Below are 19,710 nucleotides of genomic sequence, written 5' to 3'. Positions count from 1 at the left end.
TTATATCTAGTATTTGACGACTAAATATATCGAATAATAATCATATAAAAATATTTAATGAAATAAATAATAATTCTAAACAATCAATAATTTTTTTTGAGAGGGAAATAATTAACAGTTAATACTAATGAATAATTTATAATTAAAAATATATTAAAGATAGTTAGCTTCTTTAACTAACGTATAGGATTGGTTTGCAAAAGGCCGATCTGCAATCGTTATGCCATTCATAGTTTTAGTACAAGGACCAGATTCCAGCCGCGATCATTGTTTTGCTTCCCAAACAAATCTTTGCCATTTGTGTGTTTATAACCCAATTAACACACACACACTTCAGGAACCAACATTGTATCAAATTCCGGTAATAAACCTTGTATGAGACTCCCAGTACTCTTTATTTTGCTTTGCAACTTCAGCACCTTCTTCAACCTGTCTTTCCTTCCATTCTTTTTCAAACCTGCAAATGCCCCGCTGCTTCGTAGGATTCCTTTCAAGCGCAAACATGTACGGCTTTATTGCAATGTAATACGACTTACCGTCGCTTTAGAAGTAAATCCAATTCAGCCATCCGCACTGCATTACTAAATACTCCATCCTGCAAGTGCATACATACAGTAAAATTAGGCTCAAACTTGGTTCTAGTGATCATGCATAGTGTGAAGTATGTAGAACGCCTCGAGCCTTCATGGGACTACTATAGATCACCAAACAGAACAACTACATGACATGTAAGTTGAGCAATTAAGCTAAGATTCAACAATAAGTCATCTAAATGAGTAAAACACCTTCCTGTCCTATGCCTGAATCCCCTTGAATCTTATTAAGGCCGTCTTAACTTAATTAAAACGCACAAAAAGTAAATAATAATTTGTAAAATGTAGGTTGTTTTTCATAGGAAAGTATGAATCTCTTGTAGATACATGTTATAATTAAAAAGCCATACTAACCTCTCTGCAAACTGGACATTTCATCTTTGGGCTTGCAGAGTTAACCCCTTCAAATATCAAAACGGAACCTGCTGAGCAAGCACACGACTTGCAAAAGAGATGCCCACAGCTCAAAGCGTATGGATGAAAAACAGTATGCTGAAAATCAAGTAAGAATATTAATCCAAATGAATAGCAGAAAGAAACAATTAAAAAAATGTCTAATCTGTATACAAGATTAACTTGATATGCAACCATACCAAGCAAACAGCACATGTAAGACTGTATTCCAAATTTGCATAATTTGGAAGCACCAATCTCAGTACAGGTTCTGGGTCTAAAACATTGAGATCACAAGAGAAAGGAATGCAAAGCTCATAGCAGATCAAATGATTTGATTCACTGAAATTCATACAGAAAGCCATTAATTCAATTAACCAGGGTGATTGTGAAATCTCCAAGTGTTCAGCCTGCAACTTGGACTTGAAGTTCATGCCACTTGCAGAGTTGTGCACCTGTATAAAAAACATTTACAACAAATAGAACTCAAGAATCCAATAAGAAGAAGCAGTAGGAATTGAAGTGATATTGGCTTACTTTGTCATATTTCTTAAGAATTTTCCTAAGTGCTACCGCGTTCATGATAACATATTCAATTAACATCCGCCCCTCCATCACGAGTGCTTGTTGATCATTTTTGAAACACTGAAACAAGTGTAGTAAAAATCTCTGCATACCAGTAGTGCAATGAAGTTGGACAAGATGTCTGACCCGAGAACTAAAACAGCCAACAATATCAGAAGCTTCTTTCATTATCTCGGAGAAAAACATCCGATCACACCCTATAATGATAAACAAATCAGTAGTACGTGTGAGTCTCCGAAGTCCAAGTTAAAGAACAGCTAATAAACCAGCAATCACTTCATAAAAATTCAGGATTTACCACAAAATGTCTTGCATAAAATGGCATATACTCTCCATGATCTACAAATAACTAGAATTTCAGTGTGAACATCAAGGGGCTTTTTGTTCATTAACCTAAAAACAAGGATACATATTTTAAAACTATTTAGAAAACTTTGCTTAGAACATTAATATTTCACTAGTGCTACATAAATAATGGTGGTGTTCAACCATATTCGTAAAGATGTGGACTTGAAAAGCATCAGTCTTGAGAGAGAAATGCAATTCTTTTCTAGTTTTCTGGACAAACTAAGAACAGCCTTCCTTAAAGTGAAGAACATTCCGTTCAGCTACAAGGCACTCACACTTCAGGATGACTCATAAACAAGTAAACAACCAGTATAATGAACTAATGGTAAATTCTTGCACGATGTATATATATTTTCAATCCCTTAGTCAAGTCAACACATGCTTATCTTCGATCCAATTTGACTTTTGTAAGTACTAGATTCGATCTTGAAACTCGAAGTACAAATACAGACTGCGCAATATGATCAGAAACAACCTGCAGAAAATGTCTACCAATGTGATGCAAATGCATAATACTTTAAAGTTTTGAAAATATAGATGCTGCTCAATGTTTTGGTCTAAGCATCCTCCAAGATCACGTAGAGGAGCTCGTGTAAGCAGCCACTCAACAGCCTCCTTCAAACTACTTATGGTACACTTTTCACGAGATGTAATGTTTGTATGCGGCTGAGACCTCATCATCAAGTACATCCGGTCGCATCCACATTCAGTACATGTTTGGCGAGGAAGCCACAACAGGTAACTGCCTCTCACAGCCACATCACAGAAGGGTAGTTCTTGAACACAGGCGGGCTCCACCTCGCTTTTGCAGCTCACATGAGTGATCTCGGTACAGGAGCAATTTAAACGGGTTTCTGACCCCATTTCCCATTTGTTCCCATTATAGATTAAAATCCAAGAGAAGCTATCTTATAGGGTTTCATCTATTTGTGATCATCTTCTATTTAAGTAACTTTGCAACTCTCACCTGTGATTAGTATTGTCTATCTCTCTCCCTAGTGGACTTACACTTTCTCAGTAGTGACATTTTTATTTTGCTTGTTCTTGCTATTTTACACTTGGATCTTGGTTGTGGTTGTTATAGTGTGTCTAGAGTCATGGTTCACCTGTTGCTTGACCTTGAGAAGATATGAATACGACTAAAAAGACGATAAGTGGACTCATTATGTTTGATTAAAATAAAAGATTAGAAGACAAATGTATGATAGATAGCTAGAGAAAAAAACCAATTAAGGGGATGGAAACAAAACATACATTGGCAGGATTGATAGCGACAAATTGAAGTATTAATCTGACGATCTTCTTCTTCTTCTTCAACCTGGAAATCGCCATTATTAAACTCCCTGCAATGATGCCTACAGATTTTGAGAAGCTTCTTCAGCCTCTTGTAGTCGACGTGAGAGCATTTATTGAGATCAAACAAGCTGCTGTGCTCTTTCTCTCCGTGCAGATACTCCTTAAACGTCTCTCCAAACTTCATCTTGGTAAGAAGCAATTAAGCGGATAGGAAGGTAAATGGAGGTAGCAGCAGAATGAAAATATTTTAGAGCTTGATCATTAATGGAGGCGGTGGAATTAAACCCGAGAGAGAGAGAGAGTCCAATAGGAAATCAGTTGTACAGTGGTACTCCTCCGTGCAGTGCACGTGTCTTATAAACCCCTGCCAGTCTGCCATCTATTTAGTTTCCGAATAAAGTCTAGAGTAAGTTACATTTTTAGTCCTTGTGGTTTATTGAAAGTTACCTTTTTCCCTTAATTTAGCAATTAGCGTTTTTGTTATTTGTGGTTTTTAATTTTTTCCCCGGTTTTCGTCCCTTTAATTAACCTCGTTAAAAAATCCGTTAACTCGGGGCATTTGTCATTTAACTTTTATGTACTCTTTTATTTTCAGATCATATTTTATATTGGTATGTATATATGAATTGTATTATTAAATATTTCATGAAGGTACAAAGATCTTTTCTTTAACTTTTTTCTTGCTTTTTATCGCCTCCATGACTATCAAGCTTCATCGGAACCACCTTCTTCCTTCTCCTATACCCTATCATCACCATCCCTACTCCGTCGCCGTCAGCAATTTAACTTCACCAAACAATATCCAGTAATAACTTATCCGTAGCAGAAATCGGTTAAGTAGCATAATGACGTTTTACAAGGAAGATTAATCCCATTGTTCATGGGAATCATTTAGTAAATTAGGGATTTTTGATTTGCGATTATCGAAGGTGTCGTAATTCTAAGTTTTTGCTAAAATAAAAATTATAGTTGGTTTGGAGGTTTTCGCTATGCTTTTCAACTGAAACATAAGTTGTTAATAACGTGGAGATTGTTTAATCAATTTGCAATAGCAATCCATCTTTTTTTATTAACCTGGATATCCAACTCGCTATGCGAGCTGACTAATCCCAGGACGACCACCTACCTTGCAGATAGCCCGAAGTCACCGTATTTGAACCTCCGTGGCCACTAGAAGATTTTTATTTCTCATTGGATTTGAACCTGAGACCTCCTGGTACTTTTGACCTTTGGAGCCAAGTTCAAACCAATAAGACACCACCCTTGTGGTTATCCATTTTAAACACTATTGTCACCAAGTGACCTTCAAGAGCTATGTTACTTGATCTTTGATCCAATATTATACTATATGTTGCAAATTCTCCATTGCCAATTGGTGTAAATAATTAAAATTGGCGTGTTTATAAATTAGATTGATCGGGTTGAAGATATTTAAACAATTCAATCCAATACTTACGGTTTGAAAAATCTTAACCCAACTCAACTCAAACCAAAGTGCAACCCAAACCAACCCAAACCGTACAGGTTGGTCGGGTTGATACTTTGGTACATTGAAATATTATTTTACCTTGAATATGTTATTTACATACTCATAGTTTTTTTCCATTATCAACCATTTGATACAACTTATCCATATTTCTTACGTATGTTCACAATTACTGAACATATATATGAATAGATTGAAAATATGTGTCTATGAAGCGCGTACATGATAGTGTAATTGTCTAATGTGTATATTAATAAAAAAATCAATAAATATATTAAATCCAATAAATAAAATGATATCGGGTTCATCGAATTAAGTTAGATTCAAATAATAGTAACTCAATATCAACCCAATACCTACGGTTCAAAAATTTTACAACTTGATTAGATTGCTTCAGGTTAATTTATTCCGTGATGGGTTAAGTTGATCGAGTTGGTCGGATATTTTAGCACCCCTGATTACAAGTGCGTTATAAGGGGCAACTATGGGATGTGTTGGTGGTGTCACCATACGGGGCCTTCGGTTTTATTAAGTTCTTATAAATAATAAAGTTAAAATATACGACAAATACTATGTTAATTTATTTGGTCAAGAAATTTAATACATTAATTTAAAAAAAAAGTTTTACAGTTGAGTTGATATAGAATGGATCGCTTATTAGAGAAATAAATTTATCATGCTTATAATTTTTTTAACAAGTTATAATTTTTGATTGCATCATGTAACTATATAATTTCTTAATAAATTTTGAAACTATTATTATATAGTTGTTTACCGTTATAAATTTAATATTTTCTAAAATCTAATTTTTAATAATGAGGAATGTAACTTATCTTATGGTAACTAACGTGATAAAAAAAATAGTAAATTATGTATTTCGTCATTGTGGTATATGAAAATTACGGATTGTGTCTCTAACCCTAAAAACTACAGATTAGGTTACTGCTTTTTTATTTCCATTATGGATCAAGTAGTTTGTCCTGAGCCTGTTAAGAAATTTATGTTAAGTTAGGAGTATTTAAGTTTTTTTTATAACATTTTTGTTTCATTGTTTAAAATAAATATAATTTATACGTATATGTTAAAGACACACACATATATAATGTTACCGACTTACTATTTACTACTTCCTTCATTTGTCATCGACCACCACCATCTTCGGCCTCCTCCCCATTTGTATTCCTCATCTTATCACCCCTTTCTCCATATCTAAAAACTAAGCTACACCCATTAAACCCAATCTTGAAGATGCACTCTATACGGTAGCCAATTTTGTATCTGATACCTAGATCTCGACGTGATGTGTATGTGTGCTAGAGTTAGATTGGGTTGTGGCTTTAAATTGGGTTTTTGGTTTCATCAATACTGCTTTTAGAAAACAAAATCATCCACTATGCGTAAGTGTATAATCGGCTTACTCTACTATCATTAACAAAATAAAAAGAACGAACTTGTGTGTGTGAGAGCTACTTTGAGTTTGATTTTGATGTGTTTCAATTATTTATTCCGAGTTTCCTAGCTTAGGGTATGGACTTGGGCTCATTTGGTGTATGTGAGTGTGTTATGGTATGTGTATGTGTATGTGTATGTGTGATGGTCGAATATGCGGTAGTTAATCAAAGAAGATGACCGAATAAGGAAAGGAGTTCGATTGGTTTGACCGGAGAAGGGAAAGGGGACTAGGTGGAGACATCTAACACCAATTAACTAAGTAGTTTAAAATAAATTTCAATTAATAAAAAAAAATGTTATTGACTTAACTATATTTTTTTTTAACAAAGCTAACACATGTCCTTTGCAAAAAAAAAAAAAAAACAACAACAAAACTATCAAGGAAAATTAAAATATGCCAAAAAATACGTATAAAGTTGTCTTTACCAGTAGATCGTGTTAATTCTTTGGAGATTTTGTTATACATGTATTTAAACTATAGATTATATGAAATGAGTAATAAATAAAATAAAATATAAAATGACAAAGTAAGAAGGCGTTAAAAAATCATTTTTTTAATCGACAAATTTTGAAATTAAATAGATTTTTACTTAAATGAATTTAATGGTTGAAAAAAAAGGCGAATCTTGTTTGTTTACCTCTTAATAGTTCCATTAAGAGTCAACTTTCCGAATCATTAAGAGGTGAATATTGTTTGGTAAAAAAAAAATTCTGCTGCTTAATGGTTTTAAAACCTTCTGAATGATTTTGTATCATGGATCTCCCTTAATCATTAAAAGCCCTAAGTTTATTGTACATAATTACCAAACAATTGTATTTTATTTTACACTATATCATGAAAGACTCTTAATCATTGTGACAATTTAATCGTTCTACCCAAACTATTTAAGAATTGTCTATGTAAGATACACCTCAAACATGTTTAATAGACGGTCTGATTGACGGATAGTTACTGAAATTTTGAAGATAATAAATAAATAAATGTCATGTTATTATTTTTATTGCGACAAAATTGAAGCTTGTTGGGTTTTATGCATAAATTAGGGCGCCAAATTACAAGATCCGCCAGATCGAGACGAAGGATTTCAGTTCCAAAAAGTGTAAAGGGACGAAAACCGTTGTGATCAAAGGAGCCAATCAAATCCATATATTGATTTTATCTTCTCGATCAATTCGTCAATAATCTCGGTACGTGCGACGATAATTTCCATGTACGAATGCAAAAATGTGTTTAGTTAGATTGTTTCCACTTATAATTTCCACAACTTTATAGATTTGTGTTGTGATTTTTTCTTTATTGATAGAATTGATGTCCTTCGCCTTCTGGAGACATGAATTAGGCAAAATGTTACAGTTAGATTTTGGTAGCTAAAGGGGATAGAGGGTCTCTTTTTTACTTCAATCGATACGAATTCTTTATTATTGAGAAAGAAGAAGTGAACCGAATTGGACTAATATCTACTACAAATATGACGATGTTGGTGTTGAATTTTGCCTCAAAATCTCCATCAATCTTGCATTTTAAAGCACCGGGTTTGAATTTAATAGTTAGAGTTGTGTATTTTTGTCGAATAGAGGAAGTGATATTGGATTTGGTTGTAGCCGTAACCTGCAAATGTACGTACAATACAACTGATTTTGGCGAGTATTGAATGGTTATATGATAAAAGCAATCCGAACAGTTGGATACGAATTATGGAATTAGAGTCGGAAGTCATTGTTATTTGCTAGTATTGTTTAAAGATCTTGATCACATGATGCACGAATGATGCTAGCTCTAATTTTGCAATGCATGTAATATGACTGTAGTTTGTCTGAACTCTGAAGTGACATTATATTTATTCACATAGTTTGACTTGATTCCTGTGGAACTTCTCTGAATAATGTGTTCACATAGACGACCAATATGTCTTGCATTGTTCAACTATTATTATGACTTTTGTTTCATATTTTGCTCTTAAGTTTTGGTTGTTAAACCGTAAAACTATAAGAACATGGTCCTATCCTAGTGTCATGGCTCGAGCATTTTGAGTACAAATACGATGTAGGCTTCACCCAGATGCCCACTTGGTACATACAATAAGCATTAAGCAAGGAAGAGCCAAGAACATCCTAGAAGTCGCTAAAATGCTTTAGGAAAATCTAGTGTTCTACATTGGATTCTAGGACTCTCTTGTATTTTATAATCATTGTTGAGGCTTGTAGTCTTAGGAAGCAATGTAGTAGAACCTAGAAGTTTTTTGTTTAGAATTTTCCTCAAAGGTGTGCAAGTGCAACACCCTCAAAGAGGGGTATCCCTTCTCTTTTTTAATCATCAAATGAGAAAGCCTGTCTAAGAGTTATAAATATAAACTTATAAACTAATTAAGTGTTCTACCTCTTTTTGTGTTCTCCATAGGAATCTAGCATTCATGCAACTGAGCATCAATTGTTGTCACTAAGGCTGAACAGAACTTGGGAAGTATCTGAGACCAGGATGAGTTAATCTTTTCTTGCAATGCAAGAACATGTGGGAATTAAGATCCGCGAAAAATTTGGCTCTTTTGTATTTTGTAGGTTATGATAAGATATTTGCAGTCGGCTAGTTGCTAAGTGCAGCACACACACATATGTATATATTGATGCATCTGTGCTTTGATTTTTTTTATCTCAAGGCCTAGTGGAGATGGTTTTTAATTGTTCCTTATGTTTTTGTTTGATTATTTATATTTCTTTTTTATGGATGATAGAATTCAAAAATTAGACTGAAAGTTGAATCTTAGATGAAGGATGCTTGGTCAAACACGAGTTGTTATCAACTACTATTACTTGTTCATATTAATGGGTTAAAGTTGTGATGGAATCAAAGTAATTATTTCTTTAAACCTTGAAATTGCGAAAACTGAAAGAACAATATTCTCTGCCACTAGTATTTGCTTCTAGGAGTTGAAAAACTAAGCTTCTTATCTGACAATGGAAACACATGGAGTCAGTGGTAACTGTAGTCATCATTTTGTGCAAAGTTAATTGGAAGATCCAAATGGTTACATGCATATTTTCTATGATTGATAACTCCAGAAACATCACAATACTATGAAAGTCAGTTGATTGTGATCGAGATGGAGCTTTTGTTTGGTAAAAGAATTGATTCATTCATCCGAGATTGTCTGACATCAATTAAATTACTAGCAGAACATCCTGCCTTCTCTAGAAAACCTTCATCAAATAGTAAGCTGCTTGCCACTCTATTGACGATTATTTAATGCAAGAAAGATGGCATCAGCTACATCTAAGGTGTTGCCGATAATGACTCTTGTGATATTGGCTATGGATGTGGTCTACATTGTTTGCATCTGTTTAATCAGAGAATTTTAAAAGTGATGGAACCCTAAAGATGGGGGATCGAGGTGTAGGAAGTGTTGGCCAAAGTTATCAAGATGTACATCCACACAAAAATATAGCTTGGACAATGATGGATCAAGTAGTGTTTTACACACCATTTATATTTTCTTTCTCATAAGTTATATTTTTCTTTCTTAAACATTCAATGATGTTTCATATGAAGACTATGATCCTGTTGCATACATCTTTAGTAACCAGCTTATTTGGAGAGGATCTTAGCTGGATCCCAAGTGATAAATATCTTTAAACTAATATATTGATCTTTGACGCATCATCTGCACCATTTAACCCTTTTCGTCACATTGGTCTTTCTTGTATCAGCAAGTATTTCCTGCCGGCAAATCTTTCTGACTGTATAACGACAACATCATGTTCACTCAAATGGACATGGAAAAGCTCTAAGAGGCTTGTGATTATAATATATCTTTTACCTTCTCAAAAGTTTGATTCGTGTTTGTAAGGATTTCAAATGGTTTGCAGGTTACCTATAAGTTCCATTTTTCTATGTTGGGACTTGGCAGCTGTTTAAATGTATTATAAAGGCAGATATAAGTTTGTCCAATCTCTAAAACTAAGTGAAGCAGCATGCATGGATCCTACCAGTTCAGTACACTGTGGAGGACACATAGTTGTTAAATGGTTTCATTTTTTTATCTCAATATTTCAGAGATAAAAATGCAATACAAGTCTGTAATTGATTTTCTGTTCAGTCTTGTGAGTTCGAACCTATGATTCATGCAATTATGGATGCGGTTACTATCTTACATTAGGTCACAAGTTTTTTGCCTTGATGTTTGGTATTTTCTCAAAGCAGGTCTTCAAGTAAATGGCGAAACTGAAGCTGAAGCAGCCTCCAAATAAAAATTGTACTCCAAGTGGCCCTGACATGGAGAAGTGCCTACAAGACGGTTGGGTTGTTGTCAAGAAGCAAAAAGTTACCATCTTGATCCCAGCTTTACCCATCCCGGAACACTGCACAATGCCTAACCCAGCCAGAAGTCCATCGCAGCCGATACCCACCAAAGAGGTTGATCATATTACAGCTCCACAGCCGGATCCACCTGTCAACATAGAGAAAACCATGCCATTGGCCACCGTAAAACCCATCACAACATTTTCCAACCCACCAAAGCTGAACCATAGAGCTACACCAGGAAACCTACTTAAGGATGAACCCAATTGTCATAGAACACTTGGGATTTGCAGTGCCCCAAAAGCAAGAAAACATTGTGGAAATTTGCTCAATGGGCACATGTTGGTGAATTCAAAGATGAGGGCTTTGAATCTTGAGAGAAAGCTTCAGAGAGCAGGTGGGCTGAACAATTGGCTGGTGTCTCTTGGACTCGGTCAGTTTGTGAAGATTTTTAGGTGCAGACATGTTGGCAAGGTGCAATTGGTGAATCTGACAATGAAGAAGCTGAAAGATATGGGTGCAGATGCAGTTGGGCCTAGAAGAAAACTGATGCATGCTATTGAATGCCTCTGGTAAACTTGAATGTGCAAAACTTTAAATATGTGACAAGATCAGAGGTACCAAGTAAGAACACGTTATTACCTATAATGTCGTATTGACGATAACTGCTCCTGATATGTCGTACAAGGAGATTAACATTTATGTGAGCAAATTCTTTCGTATATCATCTCCCTCATACTTATCATTTCTTTCGTATGCCGCGCTTTGGTCTAGTGGACTGGTATCATGGTGCTTTCTTACATTGTTACCCATATAACTAACACATTTTGATGGTTGTTTTCTACTTTTCTTTTAAGTTTTCAACTGAGATAATTTGTGCCCGTAATTTTTCGGACCAGGATTGGTGTTAACGGGTCGAGACTGCTGTCACAAACATTTGATTGTGTTAGAACATATCTGAATTTGTATTGGACAATTTGCACGAATTGCTTGTTTTATTGATCTGGGTTCACAACATCACTTTCGACCTATAGTACTCAAATGCTGCAACTTTTATTGGCCAGAGGAAGCATACTATATTTTTCTTTCCCACAAGATGTGTAGTCATCTTTATTGTGCAACCTCCGAGGCTCATAGCAGTGATTCATCTTGAAGCCAAAAGATTTTACTATAGGAGGTTTATACAAATTACATGTGGTGGTTGGGTTATAATCAAATTCAAAAGGGTCTGTGTTTTAACAAGTTTGTATCCTGTTTTGTCTTCTTTTACCAGAGTTCTAGGTACATGTGACGTGTCAACAGTACAAAAATCTTGTTTGAGTAGATTATTTTTGTTTGATTGTCCCTGATGCCCAAACACGCACATTAAACATTCTAGTGAGATCATGATTTCATTGAGGAAATCTTCTTGAATGACGACACAATAAAAAACAAAGAAAGTTAGTGGAGATAAGGCAAAGCAACCCACATAAGAGATGAAAGAAAGTGAATGGTGACACTATGAGTCATTGAAGCCCTATAGAATCGTGAAACACCCATTTTGGTATGATCAACTTATGGAATCAAAGATGGAAAGAAAAAGAAAAAGGAGAAGAAAGCATTGGTGTGAGAAGGTGCCAATTAGAGAGGCATCTTGATGAAGCAAGAGGGCAAAGAAAAAGTTGGAAGGATGGGCATAACAAGATTCCATTCATGAAATAAACAAATATATGCAGAGAGTAGAAAGTTGCAGTAAGTAATGAACATCGATATGGTGGAGCACTATGAGTGAACATTCATTTGTCATTGTTTGCCTACACCACTTTTGTTTAATTATTAAGAGCATCTTTCATGATTGATATCATTTCTGTGTTTTCAATCTTTTTCAGGTGTGAAAACATGTTGTCCTCATTGCATCAAAAGGTAATGCTTTTCCAACTCACCACACCCTTCATCCAAATCCAATTCCAACCCCTTTTTGTGCTTCCATGTCCTTTTGTACCTGCTGTATGGATGCATGTTACATGATTTTTAAGTAATACCTATCTAACATATATGCTGTAAATTATGTTTTTTAGATGTGGTATGACTAAAACAGTGAATTGCTCAAGATTTATGCAACAATCATTGATTCATTAGTTATGTAGAAATGCATCTAAAGATGTTAAATGAGTATTAGGCATGTGGGAAACTATATCCAAGAGGTTTTTAGTGGCACTTTAAATGCATTTGCATCAAAAATAGATAAGAGACTCCCATGATTGTTATGGCTTAAGGTGCCCGTAGAGGGATGACAAAGACGTGTGGGGCGTAGGACATTTCCGCATATTCTACCTGTTATACTATACCATACGTATATCATCTATATGTACATATAGTTAAACCTGACCTCACCTCTTAATGGGATTTACTGAGCTTGTCTGGTTTAGAGGGTGTGTGTATATATATATATATGTATATATAAAAGGAGATTCATAATGAATTGATTCTTGAGAAAACATATATGTGTATATATATATAGTCGCAAGCAACATTGAAAAGAAATCAAGAAAAAGTCTCTAGTCGTCCATTGAATTGTAGTGTGACTAAGACCTTTCACCCACATATCGTTTTCCCTTTTTCTCTAATGATGATAGTTGTTGTCATTAAGAACAAATACTATCAACAAGTTGCTAATAACTAATCCTCCTTTTTTGTTTAGAATATGCTTTTGCTAGCTCCAAAAGTTACATTTGACATCAACAACTTTTGACTCATTTACTCGCTTTCTTTTTCCCTCTTGCGCTTTATTAGCCCATCACGGTGCCCATTATTTTCAGTAGATATATAAATAAACAATCTCGATGTTGAGTTTGTAGTTGATGGACTTGTACGAGTTCTTGTACTACTTCATGTTGAATCGAATCAACAATCTAAACATATGATGAAAAGGGTTTTTTTTTTTTAAATGAAATGATGGGCGTTGGATGCGTTTGATCGAGGCTATCTTCGATCAATATATCCGACAACTTACCGGCTTCAACGACTCTAGAAGTCGAGTGCCGGTTATCCTTCCTTACATGGCTTTATGTAAGAGGAGTTGAATTTGTAAATTTTATTTTGAACGAGAACTTTTAATTCTTAATCAACAATATAAAATTATAAGATAATATAAAAAGTAATTTTGAATTATATTTTTAGGAGAAAGTAACAAATATCAAAGGCTAGAATCGTTTGTTTTTATATATGATAGATATTTTTACTATTTTGTAAGGAATATAATAATTGACATATAAATGTTAATTTTGAATAGGTTCTCTCTCCAAAATTGACAAGATTTGGGCCTGCTTTCTTGTCTTGTGGACCGAATATGGACATATTATATATATATATATATATATATATATATATATATTAATTATTGTTGTCTATTTACTTAAATAAACATAATATTTAATTATTATATTATATGGTTTATTACAAAGACAAAGAATAGTGTGAAAACATAAGTTACAACACGAGATTTGGATTCTTGATCATTTTTAATCTTATATTCATAATATGAATTGTACTTGATACGAGAATTGATCCGTTGCATATCAATGCATCTTATTACTGTTGATTATCAATTATGATTGATATAAAGATGAATATCATTTCTTATACTTCTTATCATAACTTTCATTCTTATTGGAACTCAATCTTATTATAAATTATTATAATTAAATATCTTATTTATAAAGATAAAACATTTAAGACATGGATACATCATGATCGAATTTTTATTAGGTAAATTTGAATTCTAGCCAAAAATCTCATAACTAAAACCTATTATTATTTTTGTATAATAAACATGTCATGGTTTAATTAAAAAAGGAAGTTATTTAAAAAAAAAAAAAATCAAATATCTGTTTGGATTGTGATACATTGGTTAAGTCTAATAGGAATATAATGAAAGATATCATATATCTTGGGTTCGAATTCAAACGCTATTACAATCTTTATGACCACTGCGATTCATTTACAACGACTCCATGTTATTCATAGAGTTTTCTTGATACGTTAAGATTAATCTTAAAACTCACGGTTGGAGGAAAAGAAAATCAAACTGATAGATTTATTCTGATGAAAAATATTTAATTTTTATTTTTTCAAGATTTTCCGTTTGGTCATAAAAAGACAAGAATAAACATCCAGCTAACACCTCCCACATCACTATCATGGGTTCCCATTCTTTTGTTCTTTCCAAATTATCATTCATTCTACTTGTAATTTCTTTATCTATCTTTTTTAACTCAATTAAACAAAATACAAACATGTTTTATCCCAACAACATACGAAAACGACATCATTTCATCTCCCCTCTCTCTCTCTCTCTCTCTCTCTCTCTCTATATATATATATATATATATATATTGTAAAAGGACATCAATCTGACGAGGATTATGTTATTTATAGAATTTTGTTTCCGTATATCGATATCTGACTTTTTTTTCTTTGGCTTCTGTAGTTTAAGCTTTTTCTGTTAGTGATGTGATTGGCAATGTTTGTTTTGCATGCATCCAAGAGACGTTATATTTTAAACCTGATTTGTAGAGTTACAAATCCGGTTGAGATCGGTTTTCGATCAATTAGGCTTAAAATTTTAACGATGGATATGACTCACAACGAAAGATAATAGGATTATATTTTGTGAGACCCAAGAGTAGCAAGAAAGTACAAGTAATTTATGCAAATAAAAAATGGGACACTTCACCCCGACAAAATTTTAGATACTCCATGTACGTTTTCTGCAACACCCTCATGGATGCATTGTAGTGTTGTACACTTTCCATCACCTCTCTATAATATAAACCTTTCTTCAATTCCTCCGCCGTTTCAACCACCATCGCCGTCGCGCACGGTGTAGATGGCGCACACTCTCCATACCAATCTTCCAAAATCAACCACCATTTTTACCTCCCCTTCATGCACCTTCGTCTTCATCATCACTCTCTGCATTATCTCTCTCTACACCCTCCACCACCACCACAACCACCAGGCTCCTGCCACACCATCCACGACTGCCCAACACCCACCATTGATCTCTGCTTTTCTTAACTCTGGGTCCAATTACACCATCTCTAACTATCTTCGCCACCTTACCCTTCATCCCCATCTCGCCGGTACCCCACCCTCGTCCGCGGTCGTCGATTACGTCAAGACCCACTTTGAATCCTTCCATCTCCAAACCCACGTCACTGACTATTCAGTACTGTTATCGTACCATCTCCACTCATCACTCACTGCGCACTTTAGCAACACTACCGCAGCCGTCCCGCTTCCGTTGACCGAACCAGGCTTAGATTCCGACTCTGAAGTCGTCAAACCCTACCACGCTTACTCACCATCCGGGTCGGCGTACGGTAAAGCGGTGTACGTTTACCATGGCAGGGAGGAGGACTATCGTGCGCTGGCGTCGGCTGGCGTCGACGTAAAGGGTTGTGTAGCTGTTGCGAAGAGAGGCGGTGGGATGTCGAGGAATGCGGTTGTGGCGAAGGCGGCGGAGAAAGGCGTTTTGGCGGTGGTTATGTATACCGACAATAACGGTGGTGGGGTGGAGAGGGGGACGGTGTTAGATGGTGTTGGCGACCCAATGACACCTGGGTGGGCTGCAACTGGTGGAGATGTAGAAAGGTTAGGGGTGGAGGATAGTGAGGTGTTGAAGAGGTTCCCGACCGTGGCCTCATTGCCGATATCGGCGGAGACGGCGGCGTTGATTTTGGAGTCACTGGAGGGGGCCAGGGTGACCCATTTGTGGAAGGATGTTGACCTTGTGGGGAAATTGGACAGGGTTGGCCCTGGACCAACTTTCTTGAATTTCACATACCAGGTTTCTTTTTCATTTTCTTGGACCACTTCATAGTACTCTTCTTCTTCTTCATCCATCACTTTCAAATAGAATTTGTCGGATGTTGATTTCTTCTTTCATACTTACCATCTAATCTCAGGCAATTTTTGATTACTGGTTGGTTGTTTGGTCAATGAACTTGGCTGATTTGGGGTTATGTCTGCTAATTGCTACCATTACAAGTCCGAATATCTGATTCGGGTATTCAAGATTTGGATTGGGAATTCCATTGTGGCTGCAGCTTGTTATGTCAGGATTGATGATCATGTTAGAAACCGTGGGTTAGGGTTCGTGAGAAATCAATAGAATTGGACTTGGATGGTGTACCAATCACTGTCCGTATGTAATATTTCGACCCTATAAACGCCTTGGGTATTACGAGAGGATGATCCAAATTCACACTCATGTTTTTAGGCAGAAAAATGAGAGACTGACACAGAGATCTTGTGAAATTCATATGTAAAAACGAGAATGAAAACACCTTTTAAAAGTAGTCCTTTTTCGGGGAGTTATCTGAGGTTACAAGACAATTACATAGCAGCTAAGATCTATTAGCGTCATCAATGAGCGAACTCGCATTGATCATCAGTGAGCGAGTTCACTCATTGATGATCATTGATCATCAGTGAGCAAGTTCGCTCATTGATGATCAGTTTCCAAGCATTGAAACTTCAAACACTGAAAGTATGCAGCTGAGCGCTGCCCCTTGAACCCCGCCATTGATGACATCTGGCTATTCTGGGTTCAAGTTGCTTTTATAAGTGTGCATTCTGCACCTCCAGCTTAACCGGAGCCCCTTTATTCTCTTGTAAATCCAGTTACACCAAAATGGCCAAATGACACTAAAATCACCCACAGACAACACGAAGTAGCTAGCCATTATGAATGTGGAAGAGAAGTTTCTTCTTTCCTCTTATATTGCATGTGTAATGAGTTCCTATTTTAACTTTTAGGGGGAGAACAAGATGGCAACAATCCAAAATGTATTTGCTGTTATAAGGGGATCAGAAGAGCCTGATCGGTTTGTGGTGCTTGGCAACCACAGGGATGCATGGACTTATGGAGCCGTTGACCCGAATAGCGGCACCGCTGCTCTCATTGACATTGCTCGTCGATATTCTCTAATGATGCGCATGGGGTGGAGTCCTCAAAGGACAATCTTTCTATGCAGTTGGGATGCAGAAGAATTTGGGATGGTAGGTAATATTCTATTTTTACTGATGACTAAAACGTATCGTTGATTCATGTTGCATATGGCTCTCTGGACTTGTTTTTAAAAAGCATCAATATATTTTTGTCTAGACAGCCAAATTTATCTAGACGGAGCACAAAACAGCTTAATCCGTACAGGGCTTAATGGAAAAAAAGTAAACAGCCCCTTGGGTTAATTACTAAAAAAAGATGGTTTATTTGGTGGTTTCAGATTGGATCTACTGAATGGGTTGAACAAAATCTTGCAAATCTGGGGTCCAAGGCTGTAGCATATATCAATGTGGATTGTGCTGTTCAAGGGCCTGGATTTTTTGCTGGTACGACGCCTCAGCTAGATGATATTCTTGTTGAGGTTACTAAGAAGGTATAGAAGAATTTGGTGGATAGTGCGGAAATCATGAAATGGATTCTTATGAGCCAAGTCATCTTGTTGCATTTATATCGGGATCAAGTGAATAGTTTGAACTGTTGATGTTTTGATATGAATCTTTTATATAAAATACCAGGTTACAGATCCCGACTTCTCGGATTCAACGCTCTTTGAGAAGTGGAGAACCAGCAGTGAAGTCCCTATGGTATGTTTTATGCCACATTTTCTATGATAATTAACGACCAAAAGTAGTTCCTAAGCAGCATAATATACTTGATATCACATACCATCTTGCTTGTTTTTCCACAAGTATACAATCAAAGGTTGAGTTTGAACAGCCACAAGTATATAATTCATTTTGTGGAGTTGTAGATCCAGAGACTCAGTGACGTATTTTCTGACTTCGCTCCGTTTTTGCATCATGCTGGGGTTCCTTCTATTGATCTGTACTATGGCAAAGGTACAGCTCTTGTACCATTTATCCTAGGATGCATTTAGGCCATTAATACAACACCGTTAAGCAATGAGAAGAATTGAATCTTATGGACCAAAACCAATTACCATTGTCAATGTTTGAATCTTTTCTAGATTTCCCTGTTTACCACACTGCTTTTGACTCCTATGACTGGATGGTTAAGTATGGAGATCCATTCTTCCACCGTCACGTGGCTGGTTAGCTTTCTTCTCGTCTCTTTATGCACTATTAACATTCTCGATGTATCGTCATGATTTAATGGGAATTGGTTTTCTTTCTCATTTTGTGACGTTAGTCGCTTCTGTCTGGGGGTTGCTTGGACTACGCTTGGCTGATGATCCTATCATTCCTTTTAACTATCTTTCATATGCACTTCAGTTGCAGGTACTTGTAATCTTTCTCATTAAATTGCAATGTTTTTACTTGGCATATGGTTTAAAACAAATAATTCTTGTGAACCACATGAATACTCGAGTTTTCTTGAATTCTTGTACACCGCTTGGAACATTTTGTGGATGTGCGGACGCTTTTTCATTTTGTTTGTTAATTTTACAGAACCACACAGATTCATTGTACAAACTGTTGGAAGGGGATGATGTCTCTTTGCATCCTATCACATCCACAATTCAAGAACTTGAAGATGCAGCTAAACAAGTGGAAGATGAAATCAAGGTTTTTCTTCTTATGTGCGAATGGTTTTTCCTTGGGTAGTGTGTTGTTATCTGATTTAATTTGTTTTGCAGAAAATGAGGGAGGAAGAAAGCGAAGGTCGTGTTTCAGTTATGAAGAGGCGCATATTGAATGATCGTTTGATGTTGGCTGAAAGAGGCTTCTTGGATTCAGATGGGATAAAAGGAAGGCAGTGGTTCAAGCATCTTGTAAGTATAGGAGGACTTATTATTAGTCAAATGTCTTAAAGTGTCCCTGAACAACTAAAAGATAAGGTTAAGCCTTGGATATAATGTTGTAGGTATATGGACCGGCTAGCGAGAGTAAACTGGGATTCTTCCCAGGAGTGGCAGATGCTATTTACGAGTCAAAAGAGGGAAAGAAGCAGCAGGCAATGATCCAGCATGAAATCTGGAGGGTTGCTAGGGCTATCCAAAGGGCTGCAGCTGCTTTGAAGGGTCAACTCAACTAACCCCAGTATATATGAAATGATACAGAATCCGTTTTGTGTTTTTATTTGCTCCAGTAATCAAGAATGTTGCCCATTGACATAGTTAGCCATGGTCTTTGATCTGTTGTTCATCTTCACCATCTAAAGTTTTGACAGGCCAAAACATTTTGTATCCAAGCTATCAGAAAATCATATCCACCAACGTTACTTGTTGCCAAGATCATTGACAGGGACTAAA

General features: G+C 35.9%; 3 protein-coding genes across 4 annotated transcripts; 2 read left to right on the top strand and 1 right to left on the bottom strand.

The window, feature by feature from the left end:
- Positions 1–171: 171 nt before the first annotated feature.
- On the bottom strand, positions 172–3,431 carry LOC112525379 (probable E3 ubiquitin-protein ligase BAH1-like). Of its 2 annotated transcripts, none has more exons than XM_025135497.1 (6): positions 3,174–3,431; positions 1,524–1,768; positions 1,187–1,441; positions 948–1,085; positions 537–595; positions 172–457 (listed from the first exon to the last, which is right to left on the bottom strand). In XM_025135497.1, exons 1-6 carry the CDS (start codon positions 3,397–3,399, stop codon positions 352–354), a joined length of 1,029 nt encoding a protein of 342 aa, XP_024991265.1. In that variant the 5' UTR covers positions 3,400–3,431; the 3' UTR covers positions 172–351. The 2 variants fall into 2 exon arrangements, with proteins under 2 accessions (XP_024991265.1, XP_024991272.1); XM_025135504.1 differs by lacking the exon at positions 3,174–3,431 and adding an exon at positions 1,870–2,133.
- Positions 3,432–7,108: 3,677 nt separating this feature from the next.
- On the top strand, positions 7,109–11,291 carry LOC112501971. Its single transcript, XM_025105774.1, has 2 exons — positions 7,109–7,341; positions 10,349–11,291. Exon 2 carries the CDS (start codon positions 10,361–10,363, stop codon positions 11,021–11,023), a length of 663 nt encoding a protein of 220 aa, XP_024961542.1. The 5' UTR covers positions 7,109–7,341; positions 10,349–10,360; the 3' UTR covers positions 11,024–11,291.
- A 3,834-nt stretch (positions 11,292–15,125) lies between these two features.
- On the top strand, positions 15,126–19,672 carry LOC112506081 (probable glutamate carboxypeptidase AMP1). The gene is made up of 10 exons (XM_025110130.1): positions 15,126–16,277; positions 17,249–17,491; positions 17,719–17,871; positions 18,014–18,082; positions 18,250–18,337; positions 18,466–18,549; positions 18,648–18,736; positions 18,908–19,024; positions 19,096–19,230; positions 19,323–19,672. Exons 1-10 carry the CDS (start codon positions 15,315–15,317, stop codon positions 19,491–19,493), a joined length of 2,112 nt encoding a protein of 703 aa, XP_024965898.1. The 5' UTR covers positions 15,126–15,314; the 3' UTR covers positions 19,494–19,672.
- The last annotated feature ends 38 nt before the right edge of the window (positions 19,673–19,710 follow it).

This window comes from Cynara cardunculus (genome assembly GCF_001531365.2).
Source record: "Cynara cardunculus var. scolymus isolate 2C chromosome LG 1, CcrdV1, whole genome shotgun sequence".
NCBI classification, from domain to species: Eukaryota; Viridiplantae; Streptophyta; class Magnoliopsida; order Asterales; family Asteraceae; genus Cynara; species Cynara cardunculus.
This window is presented reverse-complemented; position numbering and strand designations above follow the sequence as displayed.

What these genes read in the sequence shown, in the direction of transcription:
- LOC112525379 (XM_025135497.1), bottom strand. Translation starts at nt 3,399, where the DNA reads ATGAAGTTTGGAGAGACGTTTAAGGAGTATCTGCACGGAGAGAAAGAG. An exon ending in TTCTTAAGAAATATGACAAA is followed by an intron (nt 1,442 to 1,523) that starts GTAAGCCAATAT and finishes TTTTTTATACAG; the next exon opens with GTGCACAACTCTGCAAGTGG. An exon ending in GATTTACTTCTAAAGCGACG is followed by an intron (nt 458 to 536) that starts GTAAGTCGTATT and finishes GGGCATTTGCAG; the next exon opens with GTTTGAAAAAGAATGGAAGG.
- LOC112501971 (XM_025105774.1), top strand. Translation starts at nt 10,361, where the DNA reads ATGGCGAAACTGAAGCTGAAGCAGCCTCCAAATAAAAATTGTACTCCA.
- LOC112506081 (XM_025110130.1), top strand. Translation starts at nt 15,315, where the DNA reads ATGGCGCACACTCTCCATACCAATCTTCCAAAATCAACCACCATTTTT. An exon ending in ATGCAGAAGAATTTGGGATG is followed by an intron (nt 17,492 to 17,718) that starts GTAGGTAATATT and finishes TGGTGGTTTCAG; the next exon opens with ATTGGATCTACTGAATGGGT. An exon ending in GGCAGTGGTTCAAGCATCTT is followed by an intron (nt 19,231 to 19,322) that starts GTAAGTATAGGA and finishes ATAATGTTGTAG; the next exon opens with GTATATGGACCGGCTAGCGA.